Raw genomic sequence first — 20,540 nt, forward strand, 5'->3', positions numbered from 1 at the left:
AAAAACCCATATATTTAATTCTTGGTGGTCAAGTGAAGCAAATGGAATTTAGAACAACCATAGGAATACTAATATTAGAATATATGTAATTTAATTATATTTGATTTTGTAATTTTAAAGTTTTGAGTCAATCATTTAAATTATTTCAGTTGTATATAAATTTTAATCTCGATCGTCAATATAATTCAATCTCAATCGTTGGTTTTAAGAAAACTAATTATAAATGAAAGTTTTATAGGTATACATTAAGAGCGTTTACTCAATCATCGAAATAATAGTAAAGATATTAAATAAAAACATATTAATTTCAAAATATTCTTTGTAAAGTAATAAGTACACTTAAATGAATTATTAAATGTGTATAAAAAATTAATATCTAGCTGATATAATTTTTCAACAAGTTATCAAATAATGCCTAATTCATTTCAAATAAAAACTATTTATGTTCTTTCAAAAAAAAGCTATTTATGTTAAATATTTAACTGAATATAAATTAAAAGATAAAAGAGTATGTCGTAATCATTTTTTTGAAAAAACGGGATCGACTTAATTTTGAAAACGAAATCTAAAACGGGTGTAATACCCCTACCCGTATTCATTGCCAGAATAGGGTACGAGGCATTACCGGAGTTTACGAATTTTTTTTTTATATTCAATATAGCCCCTTTATAAATATCTAACCTTCTCTGCAATATTAAATTGAAACCAATCCACATCAACCAAATCAATTCAACATATTTTCAAGATAAATTCATGCATATTTATAAGATAACGTCATCACATATCTAAAACCAAGTTTGTTAACCATACTAATGACTAACTTTACATTCATTTCACGTTAACATTTACTTTATTAGCTTATAAATGCCATTGATTTCCAAAATAAAGTTTCTTTATATACCGAAATCCTGAGGTTGACAGTGTGATGTGTCTCCGACCAAATCCGACCTCCGAGCTCTTAACACTACAAAACAGGGAAAAAGGAAACAGGGTAAGCACTTTGTGCTTAGTAAGCTCATGTAACAAGAATTATACTTACCTAATATTTTCAATACAATATAATAAACATTCATATATCCATTCAATGCATTATTACCCTAACATGCACAAACTCAACATTCAAGTTAGTACAATAATTTCCATGTATCAATAATATATATACCATGATTGATGAGCTCGTCAATACCATGATTTCTATTTCCTTGTTATTTTTCCATATTTATCCCGTTGAATTTATCGGAATTTCGATGGATTTTCAGAGGTACACATTTATTGTACAATTCCGGGTCCGTCAATTCATATTCATGTGCACACATATCCATTTCAGAGAGCACACTCCATAAACCTCAACCTTGCGGCGGATTACCATCCGAGCTAAATCACAAATATAAACTCATAGAGTATTGTCGGGATTACCAGTCCAGGCTAAATCCCCTGCAACGACAATTACTCTAATGAGCTTGGATCTGAATTACCAGTCCAAGCTAAATTTAGACCCTAATTCGGATTACCCGTCCGGGCTAAATCCATTTTACACATTCTTCGGGAGGGCTATATCAGGATAGGATCGCCCGTCCGGGCTAGATCCTTTTTACTGTCAATTCCTTTTTAGAGATCCATCGAATTTTCCTTTCATTCAACCGGGATTTCTTCCCATTTTATCAAATATATCAATGTTTCATTAATTTTCATACAATGAACATTCAAATCATATTCACATCAATAACATACAATCTCAAGCATTTAAGAATATAATTCAAGTTACATGAACTTACCTTGATACTTGTTTGTAAACAATAAAAATCTACTAATCCCGAACTTTTTCCTTTCCTCGATCTAGCTTCGTATTTGAATCTTCTAGATCTAAATAAATAAATTTAATTATCAATTTAATACATTTCATGTTCATATGCAACATTCTCTATAATTCAACTATTATTTATAGTTCATTCAAAGCTGTCTACTTGAGTCATAGTCACTAAATTATTTTTATCTTGAGCTAAAGAACTCCAAATTAGGATCCAATAATTTTCTCTGAAACTAGGCTCACATATATTCTTACCATAAAATTTTCAGAAATTTTCGTTTAGCCAATAAGTACAGTTTATTCTTTAAAGTCACCCCTGTTCTTCTATCCAACAGTTCTGACCCTTCTTCACTAAAAATTAATGATCTCTTCATACAGAATTTGGATGATGTTCCCATTTATTTCTCTTGAAAATAGACTCATTCAGGATTCTATACATATAAATTTAAGCCCCTAATTATTTTTATTCAATTTTTTATGATTTTTCAAAGTTAAAACAGGGGAATCCGAATTCATTCTGACCTTGTCTCACAAAATTTAATATATCTCAAAATTTATAAATCCATTGCTTACACCGTTTATTCTATGAGAAACTAGACTCAATAAGCTTTAATTCCATATTTTTTTCATCTTCTAATTTGATTTCTACAATTGATGGTGATTTTTCAAAGTTAGTCTACTGCTGCTGTCCAAACTGTTTTTGTGCAAGTTGTTTATTACCATTTTTCCCCTAAGCTTTTAATAAATGATAATTTCGTCTCTACTCAATTAGCCTCTCAATTGAGCTGATTTTTCTCAATTAACATTTTATTCTATCACCTTAAACTAGTTTACAACCTTTAGGAATCAGAATTTCAGCAATACACTTTAATTCCAAGCATTTTTATAATTAGGTCCTAAAAATCAATTTCTATTGAAATTACCTAATAAAATCATCTCATAAACAAATTAAAGCTTTAATTTCATTCTATTTCATCATAATCTTAGAGTACTCAACCATGGTGACCTTCAATTTCATCCATGAAATCAAAAACTAATGAATTTAATAGTAGGACCCAGTTGCAAAAGTCTTAGAAACACAAAAATTACAAGAAAAATGCAAGGATTAACTCACTTGGTGCAAAAATTATGAAATACCAGCTTAGAGAACCCTCCTATGGCGTTTTTAGCTGTTGGAATTGAAGAGAAATGAAGAGAAATCTAGATATTTCCTATTTAGTCCTAGCTTTATTTAGTTAATTTTGTAATATTCCAATTTTACCCTTAATTTATCAATTTTTCTGCTGATTTCATACCCTTGCAGTCCAGCCCAAATAACTTTTGGGTCTAATTGCCTTTTAAATCCTTTCTCATTAGACTCTTAAGCTATTTAATCATTCTAGCAACTTTTACACCTATTACAATTTAGTCCTTTTCATTTAATTGACTACCCAAACATTAAAATTTCCTAACGAAATTTTAATACCACATTAATAACATTTCATAAATATTTATAAAATTATTTTTGACTCGGTTTTACGAGATAGAGGTCTCGATACCTTGTTTTTACCCAATTTCTTCAATAATTTCTTTTTCTATCTAATCACTAAATTGGTAAAATTTTTCTATTAATATTTTCATACGATTTTCCTATCATATCAATTTTCAAGCAAAAATATTTAAATAAATTTCTCTTTAAATCGGATCTATGGTTACGAAACCATTGTTCCGATAACCTTGAATTTAGGCCATTACAACGGGAGTCGCCACCGATCTTGATTTGGTGTGATCGGATCACCTTTTTTTCATAAAACAATTTTAGTTTACTAAAATGGCATTTTGGTCTACGAAATCCAAGAGAATAGGTTCGGGAGTCGGTTACGTGCGAGGAAGGATTAGCACCCTCGACACGCCCAAAAATTGGTACCGAATTGATTAGTTAATGTCTTAATGTCGAAAGTTGAAAATCGGGAATGGATTTTAAAATACGATCCTTTTTTATTGACGTCGATTTTAAAAACGCTTGAGTTAGCTCAAAATGATTATTAAAGATTTCCTCGTCTCAAGATATCGGAGTTTCACATCCCGTAAGTTAGGACGCAATACCATGAACTCCCGTGCGCAAGTGTATCTTCATTTAAATTGGGATTCCGTGCATTTTGAACCCAAAAGGATACTTAGCTATTTAGAATCAATGAGAGAGTCGAAACCCCGTAAGTTAGGGCACAATTCTTCGATGTTTCAAAACGCGAAACATTGCCTTGTTTCGAAATTTTGTTTTTGAAATAATAGCGAATACGATATTTAAACAACATGTGTTATTTATTTAGGTTAAAATAAAGTGATTTATTGGATAAACGTATTGGGATTTAACTTGAGGTATAGTGCGACATGGAACAATTATTCATGCATAAAATGTTCCACAAGCGTATGGCAATAATATGAATACGAGTAAGCAAATTTACATGCATGCAATAGCAATAATTTCACAACATACATTATTTAACATTAAGCTTAATAAACATAGAAACGAAGTAATAGTATGAAACAACTTAAATCAAATAATAAGATAATCTTAAATATAAAATATATATGTAAAAGGTTTAAGATAAGTACTATAAAAGCAACTTAAAGTAAATGATAAAAATAATTTAAAACCATTAATGCAAAGTCTAAAATAAGTAATACGTAAAAAAAATAAAAAATAATATACATGGTATATAAAAAGACAACTTAACATAAATATATGTATATAAAGAATAAATAATAATAAAGAGTTTAAGATAAAACATAGGAAATTCAAAATAAGTGATCCATACAAAAGAAGTTTAAGAACAAATATTCTATAAACTTAAAACAATAAGCTATTCAAAATAATATATAAAAAGGTTTTAAAATAAATAAATAAAAAGCAAATGTAAAGTGATTTGTAACAACCCTACCAGATTCTGTCATTTGGAATAGAGTACGAGGCATTACCGAGAAGCACGAAACACTTATAGATAATTTAAATACATTTTCATAACATCTTGTCTCGATTTCATACTATTTCAGATTTAAGCTTTATTCACTAAAGTCTTTGAAATATCATCTTTATGCAAATAACACACATGAGGTACATAATTCCGTAGTTATAAATGAACACATTTATCAAACATATTCCATGTTTTTATATATATATCATAGTCTCAAATTTACATGTATCAATTACCATCACTTCCTCGTATTTCAGACAAATACGTGTAACAATTCATAAATATGCAATTCACTAACTCTTCCTGCCAATCACGATTTAAATTGCCAAATCACTTATTGAGCCCAATTTCAATGTACACTAAAATCTATCATATAAATTTGGATGTACGTATTCATCAATAAATTCCATGTACAGATATCATCATCTCTTATTTCCACATACATTTACTTTCCATATTCATGAATTCAAATAGCATATACAAGACATACCAATGTATTTCAGGCACGTTTTCATGATATTTCATTTCGAACTCAGATTATTTCATACTAGAAGTTTTCTCATTAACTCATTTGGAATACCAATTCATACGGATAATACACTCAAGGCGTAGAAATATATAATCACAAATGAACTCATTCATCAATCGGGTTTTATGCTCATGTCTCATCAACTCGTATTTCCTTATGTCACATAATTCCATGTAATACTTACCAAACTTTTTCAAATTAGTGAACATCTTACGGAATTGGTCTGCACCGGTATGCACTGAATTTCACTGACAATCACTGATGCCATAGCATAGCTATGGTCTTTTCACTAGAATGCCATAGCTCAGCTATGGTCTTACATTTTATACACATATCACACCGATGTCTTATCCCAGATATGGTCTTACACAGAAATCACTTGTCACTTGTAGCCGAAGCTATCACTATTCACTGATCAGGTAGCCGGAGCTACCATTTTTCACTAATCAAGTAGCCGATGATCGGTAGCCGAAGCTACCACTTTTCGTGTCGGTGGCCAAGCTACCACTTTTTACTGCCATTTGTCCTTGATCGATAAGTGTAGCTGAAGCTATCACTTATCACTTTCATTTGTCCTTGATCAGATAAGTGTAGCCGAAGCTATCACTTATCACTTTCACTTATCCTTGATCAAATAAGTGTAGCCGAAGCTATCACTTATCACTTTCAGTTGTCCTTGATCAGATAAGTGTAGCCGAAGCTATCACTTATCACTTTCATTTGTCCTTGATCGATAAGTGTAGCCAAGTCGTCACTTATTACTTTCACTTGTCATTGATCGATAAGTGTAGCCAAGCTATCACTTATCACTTGTTGCCATGGTCCAACCATGGTCTTTTCCTTCAATTCATCTTGTCACTGAATTGTAATGTTCAATTTGATCATTTATTCAATTTTCATATTTTTACATTATTCGCGATTTTATCATCAATACATATAAAATAACACATCATGAAATTCATAAAATTAACAAATGGTCACTAAAATTTAGTTATACAAACTCACAAGTACGATTTTTGTATTATAACGATATTCATAATTTCATAATAAATATTCCAAATAAAACATTATATCATTTCTAATTCAACATTTATCGATTATAATCGGGCATGTGATCAAGTCATTCATATATATATATATTTACTTTTCCTCCTCCTCCTCTCCATCCACATCCTTAGTATAAATAATACACTTGTAAGTAACATCATCCATAATTTTCACTATTTACTTATGTGAATATTCAAGCTGTCCATCCGTGTCATAGTCACTAAATCATTTTTATCTTGAGCTACAGAACTCAAAATTAAGATCCATAAATTTTCCCAGAAACTAGACTCATATGTTTTCTTGCCATAAAAATTTCATAATTTTTGGTTGGGCCAATTAATACAGTTTATTCATTGAAGTCTCCCCTGTTCTGCTGTCTAACAGTTCCGACCCTTCTTCACTAAAAATTAATTATCTTCTCGTACAGAATTCGAATGATGTCCTCGTTTGTTTCTCTTGAAAATAGACTCATTCAGGATTCTAAACATATAAATTTAAGCCCCTAATTGTTTTTATCCAATTTTTTATGATTTTTCAAATTCAGAACAGGGGAACCCGAAATCATTCTGACATTGTCTCACAAAATTTATCATATCTCATGATTTACAATTCCATTGCTTACATAATTTCTTCTATAAGAAATTAGACTCAATAAGCTTTAATTTCATATTTTATTCATCCTCTAATTCCATTTCTAAAATTTTTGGTGATTTTTAAAAGTTAGACTACTGCTACTGTCCAAAACAGTTTTAGTGCAAAGTGTTGATTTCCATTTTTCCCCAAATTTCACAATTCATACAATTCAGTCCTTACTCAATTAACCCCTCAATTAAGATAATTTTATCAATTAATACTTTTCCTAGACATTAGAAGTTATTTCATAACTATTGAAATTCAGAATTTCCACATGAAACTTTAACTTCAAACTCTTTTACAATTAGGTCCTAAACATTCACTTTCTATTCAATTCTTTCAATAAAATCAGCATATAAACAATTTAAAGCTCTAATTCCATGCCAAATCATCATATAGTTCCAGCACATATTCATAGCAACTTTCAATTTCTTTCATAGAATTAAAAACTAATGAATTCAACAAGTGGACCTAGTTGTAAAAGTCACAAAACACAAAAATTTCAAGAAATAATCAAGAATTGAACTTACTTGAAGTAAAAATATGAAAAACCAGCTTTAAGGAACTCTTCCATGGTGTTTTTTCTGATGAGAATGCAAAAAAATAAAGAGAAATCTAGATAATTCCACTTTGGTCCTAGCTTTATTAAGTAAATTTTGCAATTTTCCAATTTTGCCCTTAATTCTCCTTATTTTCTTGCTGATTTCATGCCTTGCCGTCCAGCCCAAAGAGACCTTGGGTCTATTTTCCTTTTAAACCCTCTTTCTTTTATCATTTAAGCTATTTAATTATTTCTCACAATTTTGCATTTGATACAATTTAGTCCTTTTTGTTCAATTAACTATCAGAACTTTAAAATTTCTTAACGAAACTTTAATACTAACTTATTAATGCTCCATAAATATTTATAAAAATATTTATGGCTCGATTTAAAATTCCTGAGGTCTTAATACCTCGTTTTTCGATTCTAATTATTTTAATATTTATTTTTAGTACGCTATTCACTATTTTAAATTTTTTTTTTCCTAACTTCACATTTAACATATACTCACTAAATTAATAATATTTTCTACTCATTTGTCGGATTTAGTGATCTCAAATCACTGTTACGACACCACTTGAAAATTAAAACATTACATGATTAGCATATATATAATAATTCAAAACGACTTATGTAAAAAAGAGTTTAAAATAAATGATATGTAAGGTAATTTAAGATAAATAATGAAAATAAGTTTAAAATGAATATTATGTAGTGAGAAATTTAAAATAAGTAACATACAAAACATTTTAAAATAAATGGTATATAAAAATAGATAATACATATAAAAATTTGAAATTGATAATATATATGAAAAAATTAAAGTAAACAATAAAACAATTTAAAATGAATAATACATAAAACAAGTTTAAAATAAATAATGTATAAAGCATTTTAAAATTTATAATACACAAAGCAAATTAAAGAATGACATATATGAATAATTTTAAAATAAATAATATATAAATTAATTTAAAATAATTAATAAGAAGTTTAAAATATATGATACATAAAAAGAATTAAAAATAGACAATATAATTATATTTTATAATAGTAACAGTTCAAGGGTAATATAAAGAGAGTCATTTGAAATATATAATATACAATAACTTAAAATATAAAATAATTTGAAATATATATATATATAACAAAACAATTTTAAAGAATTATAAAGATATAAAAGCTTGAAATAAACTATATGTATACATATATACAATGGGTAAGGAATAAAGAAATAAATAATACATATAAAATAGATTAAAGTGGCATATATACATAAAGTAAGTTAAAATAAATAATAAGAATTTGAATAAATAGTACATTAAAATAAGTTAGAATAGATATAAATAAACAACAAATAAAATATTTGAAATAACATATAAATGAAACAAAAAAAAGAGTTAATAAATGAATTAAATAGATTTAGGACATGGCTAAAAACAAATTAAAATTCGGGTATAAAAGTATAAATATTGGATAGTTAATTAGGGATCAAAACGAAAACCAAACAAGATCTGAGGGCCAAATTTAAAAAAACAAAAGAAGATAGAAAATGGGGGTTAATTGAACGAGGTTGCGAGAGAGGAGAATTAAACGCAGAAATTTCCCTTTTAGGGAAAGTGCACAGACCCCACCCCCTAAACGACGTCATTTCAAGGGTGAAATAAAACCCAAATTTCATTCACTCTTTTTGATCTGCCGTTCTCTTTTGTTTTCCAAGGAAAAAACAAAACACCCTCTCCCCCTTTTGTCTTTCCAACGATCGGGCTCCTTCACCGCCCACTGTACCACCACCGTTTTTAGTGGCCGGTGACGCTCAACAATAGGTATTTCAACCCCATTTTTGGGACCCTTTGAAGGACGAGTTTTCAGCCAAACAATGCGGAAATGAAAGGGTCTCTCCCTCTCTAAACGATGCAACCCCGACGACGGAGGAGGGATCTCCGGCGACGAAGCCCCGAGCGATTCCGGTGAGGCCCTCTACTCCCTCCTTTTATTTATTTTTGTGCCCACTTTATTTAATAGATTTGCAAGTAAAGATAAAAAGAAACTAAAAGAGATTAGCAATGAAATGAAAACAAAGAGAATAAATCGGAAATCACCCTTTTTTTTATCTGTTTTGCTATTGATTTTTAATGCTAAATGTTCGTGTCCCCCCCAAAAAAACTACAAATGGATGTTTCGACTTTTATAACCGAATAAAATAGATTCGTTTTTTGTTTTTTTCCTTCTTGTCTGCTAATTTTTTCTTCTTCGTTTCTTGTGTTTCGCGTGCTAGTTTCGTCTTGCAGGTGTCAGACGCGTGGAAGGCCGATGGTTGGTGCCCCAAGCGGTGGTGGTGGCGCGCGTGATGGCCAAGGGCAGAGGGGGAAGTGGCGGCTGAACTTTGGTGGCTAGGGTTAGGGTGGCTGCTGAAAAAAAGTTTAAGATAGTGGGCTGACTTGGGCTTTAGGGTTTTAGGTTATTGGGTTTATTTTGGGCTAAAATATGGGTATTGGGTTTTAATTAGGTTTTGTTTTAATTTTGGGCCATGTATTGGACTATTTTTTTGTTTATTTAGTTTGGGTTCTTTTAGGCCAAAATTGACTATTACAGAGTATATCAAAATAAATATAAAAAATGAGTAATTATTTTTAACGCATAAATTGTAGACAAATCAATATATTTTAATTAGTTTTTACAAATATAATTATAAGTCAAAGTTAAACATAAATAATACATATTTTAGAAAAATATAATTAAAATGAAACCAATGCCAATTACAACATTCTTTTTGTTATTTTAACTTTTCTTTTAAAAGATTGCTATTTTAACCTAATCCACTGTCCTAGCTAATCAGCCTATTAGGTAAAACCTTTGCTGGTATTGATGGGTATAAAAGGCTGCAATAAAGCCACAATATTGGAAGGTTTGGGCTTCTCAACTATTTGAATTGGATTTAATATTTTTTGTCGAAACCCTTTATTTGAAAACGGGAAATTGACTTTTGAAAACGAAAATTGGGAGTCGCCACCAATCTTTTCCAAGGTGAGATTGGGCCACCTTAAAATCGATCGTTTTAATAAAACATTTGGGCCTATTAAAACAATAATTCTTTTTGGTCTGCTAAGTTTGAGAAAATGGGCTCGGGAGTCGGTTACGTACGAGGAAGGATTAGCATCCTCGACACGCCCAAAATTGGTACTTGATTAATTATTTAATGTCTTAATGTCGAAAATTAAAGATTTGGACAGAGTTCAAAACGCGATCCTCTTTTTATTGGCTTTTAAAACATTTAGGTGGGTCAAATGTGTATTAAAGACCATCTCACCTTAAGGTAAAATATTACATCCAATACGTTAGGACACAATATTTTTGACCCTCAAATGTGATATTGCCTTTAAAACGTGCGTTTTTAGCTTTAAAAGGATATTCGAATATTTAAAGCAGACAAAGAAAGCGAAACCCAGTACGTTAGGGCACGATCCTTTGAATTCTTTAAATACCGAACATTGCCTTGTTTAAAGTTTCAAATGAAATGGAATAAATAAATTAAATGTATTTATTTAAGAAAACTTGGTAACATAAGGAATAAAACACGCAGCAATAACATCTCATGAATAATCTAAATAGGGACATGCAAAGGAACAACTTAGAATACATGCAATAACAAACATCATATATTATGAAAGTACCACCATTTATATCCTGGGTTTATGAATAAGAAATCAATTTTAAAAGAAATCTCAAATAAATCACACAAATAAAATATAATAAGGTTTTTAAAATAAAATAAAATAAATAATAGGAAAAAGAAAATTTGGAAATATAACTATATAAACTATAAGAAAATTTTAAATAGGTAATAGATGTAAGAATTTAAAAGAATAAACAAGGAAAAAAAGAAATGATATATCATATAGTAATGTACAAATGAATTTTAAAATAAATATCACAAAGTAAATAATTTGAATGAAAGCTTGAATTGTAGCAAAAAATAAAAATAAAAATAAAGGAAAGAAAAATATACATGCATAAAAGATTAAACATAAATAATATAAAAAATAGAGGTATTTAAAACAAACAAAATATACAATCAAAATAGGATCCCAAAGAACCCAATTGTACATGAATCAACTAAAAAAAGAAAAACGATATAATAAATTTAAGAGGAAAAAATATATATAATAAATATAAAGAGAACATTTATATAGAATAATATGAAAGCAATAATCTATTTGACACAGAGCTGATTTTATCGTAAATTACATACGATATAATAACAAATAAGAATTATTTAAATGTAATATTACGAAAAGTTTGAAATAATATCATGTAAAAGGAATTTTAAAACAATATATAATTAGATAGTTAGGAAGGAAAAGAAAATAACAAAAACAAATTGACATACGGCCCAACTAATTCAAAGTATTTATAAAAGTTTTTTTAACAAAAATATATAAAAAATAAAATAAAATAAATTAAAACCTTAGGATTAGCGAAATAAAATTCAATTGAAAGAAAAGCAGACTCAAAGGGATAATTAATAAATATGAAAAAATGCATTAAGGACCAAAACATAAACACACGCAAATGCGCGGGACCAAAAGCGCAAATGTGTCGAATCCCCAAATCGCGAGTGCCAGTGCGGGCTAAATTAGAACAACGCAAAGATCCAGGGCAATTTGAAAGAATAAAAAATTTGAATAGGGTCGATTGAATGCAGGAGCAAAAGAAAAGGATTAAGCGAAAATTCCCCATTTTGGAGTCAAACGTGTGGCCCTACCATTTAAAGGCCATTAAATGGCATTCTGCCATTTCTTGTACAAAGAACCCTTTTTTAATTCATTTTCTATTGTTTTTCAAAAGAAAGAAACAGAAAGCTCCTTCTTCCCTGCTCCTTCATCTTTTTGCTAGGAATCCAACCTAGCCTTGTGCCACCTGGAGGATCATCGGTGCCACGCACCTCCACCCCACCGGGTTCACGGATCAAGACCAGAAGGCCCCTTCCTTTCTTTTTACTTAAAATCGGTTTATAAAAATAAAGAGAAAGAAAAAAATATGAATCAAAAGAAAGTTTCAGGAAGAAGAATGAAAAATCACCTTTCAAAACTTAGACTTGATTTTGATTTACTATGGATCTCTCTTCTCTATTATTTCAGCTATTGAACTTATCGGGGCCACCAAAAAGCAAAAAAGTCCCTTTTACAATGTTTTGAAGACTTTTATAGCCTTTTTACAACCATTTCTTGCTTGTTTGTAGGTTCGATCGAGCACGTCGATGTGGCCTAGTAGAGGAGCGCACAACTTCGGAGGGATGAGCGACGTATGGTGCTTGGGAACTTCCACGGTTCTGCGTGGTGAAGGTGTTAGTGTTAGGATTTCATTTTCTCTACTTTTCTTTGGGCTCTGGTCATTAGGGTTTGTTTTGTATTGGGTTTAATTTACTTAGTTAATTATTTTGGGTTTTAAGTGTATTGGGCCCGGGCATAAATTGGGCTCAACAGCTACCCCTCTTTGCTCGTTGCCATGTAATGGGAACGAAGCAAAGATTACAAAACTAATTTTGCCCTGGTCTGTCGGATCTTGGCTTTTGGTGTAACCTTATCGCAACCCACGCATCCTATTGCTTCCAAATGTCTCATAGTTGTTTCATAAAGATCGATTTCTTTGAACTTTATCTGCTCCACTCTTGCTCAACGAAGATAAGATCTGTAATTTTAGCTGTTACCCTCTCGCTTAGGGGTTAAGGCGAGTCTTTGACTTGTTCCCCACCGCTTGGCGAGCCCAAATCAGAGACTTTAGCTGTTACCCTCTTGCTTAGTGAAGATAAGGTGATGATTGGAATCGCTCCATCACGCAGACGTGGAGATAAGATTCATCAAATTCGACCGCTTCACTCCTGCTTTCAGTGAAGATAAAATCGGTATTTAGCTTTGTTCCTCCTCCTTTCGGTGAAGATAAGGTTGATGATTGGAATCGCTCCATCGCCAGATGCGTGGAGATAAGATTCATCAAAATTCGACCGCTTCACTCCCCTTTCGATGAAGATAAGATCGGTATTTAGCTTGCTCCACTCTCTTCGGTGAAGATAAAGGTGATGATTGGAATCGCTCCATCGCCAGATGCGTGGAGATAAGATTCATCAAAATTCGACTTCTTCACTCCTCGCCAAGAAAGATAAGATCCGGTATTTAGCTTTGTTCCACTCCTTTCGGTGAAGATAAGGTGATGATTGGAATCTGCTCCATCATCGATGCGTGGAGATAAGATTCATCAAAATTCGATCTGCTTCACTCCTGCTCAGTGAAGATAAGATCTGGTTTTTAGCCTGCTTCACTCCTGCTCAGTGAATATAAGGCTGATGATATCTGTAATCCTGCTACATTATCCACTGGGGAATCTATCTTTGAAGAGTGATATGCTTATGCTAGATGATTAGGATGCCATGATTAATATGAATCAAATGCTCCTAACTACATGTATTATGGATGTTAAATGTACAAAATGCAAAATGTCATGAGAATGATCAATTTTTAATCTTTGGGTTGTCATCGCTCGTTGTTTATTAAGGTAACATCCCTAACATATACCTTCTTGTTCAGCTCGGTAGAAGAGGACTTGAAGATGTGGTTAATCCTTTATTTCTCATACGTTTCTAGCCCTTTTACACTTAGTGAGTTCTAAATAACTGTCCTGTTTCAGGTTCTCGTATTGTTTAGAAACCTTTCAGAGTAATATGCAAAACCTTCTTTTGAGAGCATTATTAGTTCATTAATCATTATAAAAATACTCGAAAAAGATTATAATAATAGGTAAAACTGAAATTTATTCGAGTCAAAATTTGTGAAAGATGTATCAACAAAGAAAGCAATCATTGTTTGAGATACAAAAATAGATGAAAAGGAACAGAATAGGTCCCCCAGATTTCGCAGTTTGAGCTTCTCTGTACGAACTCCTCGAGGACCTTTTTAAACTTGGCATCGCCGGAGGATCTATAGCATTTTGTTGATGCCCCAAGATGTAGCTTATCCCTCTTTGTCGAAAGTGTAGTGAGACCGCCGCTTCCCCAATTTGGATCGAAATTTGAATTGCCCTTTGGGTTTTCAACTCAAAACCCTTTGGTCTCAAGGCGCCTTTTACGGGTTTTCACCTTGGCCTCTCCTTTTTTTCCTTTTTTTTTGGCGCCCTTTACGGGTTTTCACCTCGAGTACTTCAAGCAAAATATCTTTTGACAGAATCCAAATTTATCGGGTTAGGCAAGCTCTTGCCATCCATCTCTGCTAGTATCAATGCCCCTCAGAAGAAAGCTTTTTTTACCACATAGGGTCCTTCCCAATTTGGCATTCATTTCCCCCTGAAATATTTTTGCATAGGGAGAATCTTTTTCAACACTAAGTCTCCCTCATGGAACACCCTAGGGTAAACTTTTTTATTGTAGGCTCGTATCATTCTCCTCTGGTACATTTGGCCATGACGAATAGCCTTTAGCCTCTTCTCTTCAATCAAGTTTAGTTGATCGTAACGAGATTGGATCCATTCTACTTCGTCTAACTTCAACTCTAATAAAACTCGGAGAGAAGGGATTTCGACCTCAATAGGTAAAACTGCCTCCATCCCATAAACCAATGAGAAAGGTGTTGCCCCGGTAGAAGTTCTGACAGATGTCTGATAAGCATAAAGGGCAAATGGGAGCTTTTCATGCCAATCTTTATAAGTCTCCGCCATCTTCCCCACAATTTTCTTGATATTCTTATTAGCTGCCTCAACCGCCCCATTCATTTTCGGGCGGTATGGTGATGAGTTGTGATGTTTAATGTTAAACCAACTGCAGACTTCTGCTATTGCGCTGTTGTTCAGATTCAACGCGTTATCGGATACGATTCTTTCTGGCATACCATAACGACATATGATCTCCTTCTTCAAGAACTTGCTGACAGCCGACTTTGTGACATTGGCGTACGAAGCGGCCTCTACCCATTTGGTAAAGTAATCAATGACCACAAAAATAAATCGATGTCCGTTGGAAGCCTTTGGCGAAATTGGCCCAATGACGTCCATGCCCCACATTGAGAATAGCCATGGGGAAGTCATAACATGGAGGGGTGAAGGAGGCACATGGATCTTATCTCCATAAATTTGACACTTATGGCATTTCTTAGCGTAATTGATGCAATCTCCTTCCATTGTAGACCAGTAATATCCGAATCTCATGATTTGTCGAGCCATTGTGAAACCATTGGCATGTGTCCCACATACACCATCATGGACTTCCTCTAGAATTTTCTTTTTCTCAACAGCGTCAACACATCTTAACAACACCTGATCCTTTCTCTTCTTATATAGGACCTCACCGTCTAGGACATAGTCACTGGCTAACCTCCTCAATATTCTTTTATCATTTTCGATTGCTTTATCTGGATACGCACGGCTCTTCACATATTGTAAGATATCATGATACCAAGGATGATCATCTCTCTCTTCCTCTTCATCAACATTACAAAGATGGTGGGCCTTACAAATACTCATCCGAATTGGCTTCATATCCTTCATTCATTTACTTTGACCATGGAAGCTAGTGTAGCCAAGGCGTCAGCCATCTGATTCTCGTCTCGCGGGAGGTAATGAAAGGTAATATCATCAAACTTTTCAATTAACTTTCGGTAACTAATTAATTTGGGATCTCTCGTTTCCTACTCGCCTTTAAGCTGATAAATTACCAATGCAGAGTCTCCGTACACTTCTAATACTTTGATTTCACGTTCTATAGCTGCCCAAATTCCCATGATACATGCCTCGTATTCTGCCATGTTATTTGTGCAGTCAAAATCCAGCTTACAAGTGAACGGATAATGACCTCCATTTGGGGATATTAGTACTGCCCCAACTCCATTTCCAACGGCATTTGATGCTCCGTCAAAATTTAATTTCCAAGAATGATTTTCAGGCATGTCCCCCTCAGCGATTGCTACATGCATTATATCTTCATTGGGGAAATTGAAATTCAAAGGTTCATAATCCTCCAAAGCTCTACTGGCTAGGAAATCTGCTATTGCACTCCCCTTCACAGCTTTTTGATTTACATAGACTATGTCAAATTCGGAGAGCAGAATCTGCCACCTGGCCATCCTTCCATTTAAAGCGGTTGACTCCATCATGTATTTGAGAGGGTCTAGCTTTGAGATTAGCCAAGTTGTATGGTACAACATGTATTGCCTCAACCTTCGTGTTGTCCAAACCAAAGCACAACATAGCTTCTCAATTGGCGGATACCTCATTTCACACTCAGTAAATTTTTTACTGAGGTAATATATCGCTCTTACTTTTCTCCCAGTCTCATCGTGTTAACCGAGCACACACCCCATCGAATTATCAAATACTGTTAAGTATAGTATCAACGGTCTACCAGGGCTTAGTGGTGTTAGCACTGGGGGATTAGACAAATATTGTTTAACCTTTTCAAAGATTTTTTGGCATTTATCATCCCATACCCCAGGATTGTGCTTTTTAAGAAGACGGAATATGGGGTCACACTTCTCTGTCAGTTGCGAAATAAACCGTGTGATATAGTTTAGTCTCCCTAGAAAACCTCGGACTTCTTTTTGAGTTCGTGGCGGAGGCAGCTCCTGTATAGCCTTGACTTTATCAGGGTCGACTTCTATTCCCTTCTCACTGACTACGAAGCCGAGTAACTTTCCAGACATAGCTCTGAAGGTGCATTTTGACGGATTAAGCTTTAATTGGAATTTTCTCAACCTCAGAAACAATTTCCTCAACACTCGCACATGCTCCTCTTCCGTTCGGGATTTTGCAATCACGTCGTCAACGTAAACCTCAATTTCCTTGTGCATCATGTCATGGAATAAGGCTACCATGGCTCTTTGGTATGTGGCTCCTGCATTTTTCAGCCCGAAGGGCATCACTTTGTAGCAAAACGTTCCCCATAAAGTTATGAATGTGGTTTTTTCCATGTCCTCAGGATGCATCTTGATCTGATTGTACCCTGAGAACCCATCCATGAAGGAGAACAATGAATAGCCTGCCGTATTATCTACTAGAGTGTCTATGTGAGGCAATGGAAAGTTATCCTTTGGGCTGGCCTTGTTTAAATCTCTGTAATCTACACACATCCATACTTTCCCATCTTTCTTAGGGACAGGGACAACGTTGGCCACCCATTCTGAATAATTGACCACCTGTAGAAATCCGGCATTAAACTATTTCTTGACTTCTTCCTTTATTTTCATTACTACATCGGGTCTCATCTTTGAGACTTCACTGAATCGGCTTGTACTCATTCTTTGTAGGGACACGGTGTCTCGCGATATCGGTATTTAAACCAGCATATCTGGTATGACCATGCAAAGACGTCCTTGAATTCTTGCAACATTTCAATGAGGTTCATCTTGTTTTCTCGTTAACGCAAGTGCCAATTTTAACTTCCTTCCCCTCTTCCAGGGCCACAATCTCAGTAGTCTCTTTGTGTGGCAGGATCTGTTCATCTTCTCGCTCCTTCATCCTTAACAAATCGGGAGATAAACCACGATCTTCGTCCTCTTCAAACTCTTGAAATCCCTCAAAGCGTATATCTTGCTCAAAAGGATTTTCCGGGCTCGTATCAGCATTACTCATGACGTTGACATCCGGGGGCCTATTATGAATATAAGAGAATACCAAAAGAAAACAAAATGAATAATTCCTTTGTATGGTATGATTGTGTATGAAATGAAAAAGAAGAAAGAATAATTGCTCGAACCGATATATGAAAATGCATTTTTATTGAAAATAATAATGTTTAAACATGAGCCTATTTCACAAAAGATTCTTATTGTCCCTAGGCTAGAAGACAACAAGTGGGTTTTGAATATTACTCTATGTTATCTCTAAAGATTACAGGAATTTCTTCTACAGTCCAATTATTCAAAACACTCTCAGGCTCATACGGGCAAATGCCTGATAAATTCCTTTCTATTGCTTCCTCTTCAAATGTGGCGTTGACGCTCCAAATTCCCATTACATCTCCGACCATTCCTTCTTTTATCCTCTCCTGTGTAGAATGAATAAACCCTCCAGATACAAATGTTTGGGAAATATGGGGGAAGCTCATCGGTTCCCACCTAACTTCTTCCCACTCAATCTCGCTCTCCGCTGTTCCTGTTTCCTCTCAAACTCTTTCTTCACTTGGCTTGCATCTTGCCTGAATCCCAAACCGAAGCGATCCTACTTGCCAACCAAGACTGGTACTCTAACTTGTCCACAGAGGTGCTTCCCGAGTCCTCTGCCAGGTAACGCCCCTTTTCCAACTGTCAACTGCAGGCTCATTTTCGTAGCTCCTGATATCCTAGGTATCGGAATCCTGTTTCCTTCAGCTATAAACATTGTGTTTACAAACTCTAATGATCGAAATGAACATTCAACTACTTCGTTGTCATTCTCTATGTAGGGTGCATCACTGGTAACTGACGCAATAATGTCCTCCTCCGTATTTATTGTTATTAGCCAACCCTCAGTAACCATCTTTAGCTTCTGGTGCAGCGAGGATGGCACTGCCCCAGCTGAATGAATCCAAGGTCTTCCTAATAGACAGTTATAGGAAAGCCTAATATCCATCACGAGGAAATCTACCTCGTATGTGTTTGGGCCAATCTGAAGAGGTACTTCTATCCTCCCCATTACTTTCCTTTTTGTGCCATCAAATGCTCTTACTATGTTCTGACACGTCTTCATATGAGAACTGTCTATAGGTAAACGGTTTAATGTAGCCCACGGTAACACGTACAATGCGGACCCATTATCAACTAATACTCCGGTAGCGTATACCCCTTACAACGTAGTGACATGTAGAGCCTTAGTAGACCCCTACCCCGGTGGTATCTCATCATCATTGAAGGAAATGAAATTGTCGGTATGTTATGTTATCGACGATACGGTCTAATTTGTTAACCGAAATGTCATCTGCAACATAGGTCTCGTTCAACACTTTCATCAATGCTTTACGGTAGACCTCCGAATTTAACAGCAGAGCCAATACCGATATACGATCCGGTCGTTGGTGTAGTTGTTCTACGACACTATACTCGCTGTGTCTTAGGAACTTCAAAAACTCATTAGCTTCAGTTTCCATTACTGGCTCATTAACCTGTGATTCTGATCCCTCTGCTTCTTTCTTAAACATGATGAGTTTCCCTTTTACTGGTTCGACTTCTATGTTTGACGTGTTAATCGAACCCTCCTTCTCTGAAACTGTTATACTACAGTTATAATTCCAAGGCACCCTACGGCTATCTTTATAAGGGGAAGCTGTTGGCTTCTGGATTATAACTCTTGGTGTAACTCTTGCTTCTACTTCACTAACTCTTGGCTTCGAAATAATTATCACTGGACGACTGGCTCTGCCACCTTCTTCACTCGACTCTCCTTCTAGAGAGCATACATCCTCCTCTTCGACAGACTCAAAAAACTCCAATTCCTTATTATCCATTAGACCCTGTACTAGGGCTCTGAACTCAATACAATTCTGGATCTCGTGATCTTTCTCATGATGGAACTTACAGTAGTTCCGTGTATCTTGGATTTTATCTCCCAACCCTTGCGGGACTAAACCTCTCTTCTACATATCATTCCAAACTAGCTTCAATGGGGTTCTCACCTCCGCGATATTCAGCTTGACTTTCCTCCCCACATTCTCAATTATCGCGTTTACCCTTTATCAAGATGATGGTAATCTGATTTCTGTACAGTGTATCATCAAATTTTAGAACACCGATTTGATAAGCCTTTCCACGCACCTTTTGAATGAGGTACAGTTTTCTATCGAGTGCCCCGTAATCCCTGCGTGGTATTCGCACTGAGCATTCGCATCGTACCACTTAGGGTATGGGGGCTACAACGGCTCTAAGTGGAAAGGAGCCACTACATGTGCATCAAATAGATTTTTATACAACTCCCTATATGTCACTGGTATGGGAGTAAATTGAAACTTCTCTGCATTCTGTCTCATGTTAGGCTTCCGCCTTGGTGAGGCCTGCTGGCCTGTGACTATCGCCCTTG

The 20,540-nt window shown here is 34.1% G+C and overlaps 1 protein-coding gene across 1 annotated transcript; it reads right to left on the reverse strand.

Annotated features, from left to right (window-relative positions):
* Window positions 1–17,891: 17,891 nt before the first annotated feature.
* LOC128281837 (uncharacterized) lies at window positions 17,892–19,971 on the reverse strand. The gene is made up of 4 exons (XM_053019958.1): window positions 19,419–19,971; window positions 18,723–19,312; window positions 18,362–18,537; window positions 17,892–18,141 (listed from the first exon to the last, which is right to left on the reverse strand). Exons 1-4 carry the CDS (start codon window positions 19,969–19,971, stop codon window positions 17,892–17,894), a joined length of 1,569 nt encoding a protein of 522 aa, XP_052875918.1.
* Between the last annotated feature and the right edge of the window lie 569 nt (window positions 19,972–20,540).

The sequence above is a fragment of the Gossypium arboreum genome, chromosome 10 (genome assembly GCF_025698485.1).
Source record: "Gossypium arboreum isolate Shixiya-1 chromosome 10, ASM2569848v2, whole genome shotgun sequence".
NCBI lineage: Eukaryota > Viridiplantae > Streptophyta > Magnoliopsida > Malvales > Malvaceae > Gossypium > Gossypium arboreum.

What these genes read in the sequence shown, in the direction of transcription:
- LOC128281837 (XM_053019958.1), bottom strand. Translation starts at nt 19,971, where the DNA reads ATGGATAATAAGGAATTGGAGTTTTTTGAGTCTGTCGAAGAGGAGGAT. An exon ending in TTCGGTTAACAAATTAGACC is followed by an intron (nt 19,313 to 19,418) that starts GTATCGTCGATA and finishes CTACGTTGTAAG; the next exon opens with GGGTATACGCTACCGGAGTA. An exon ending in AAGTTAGAGTACCAGTCTTG is followed by an intron (nt 18,538 to 18,722) that starts GTTGGCAAGTAG and finishes CATTCTACACAG; the next exon opens with GAGAGGATAAAAGAAGGAAT.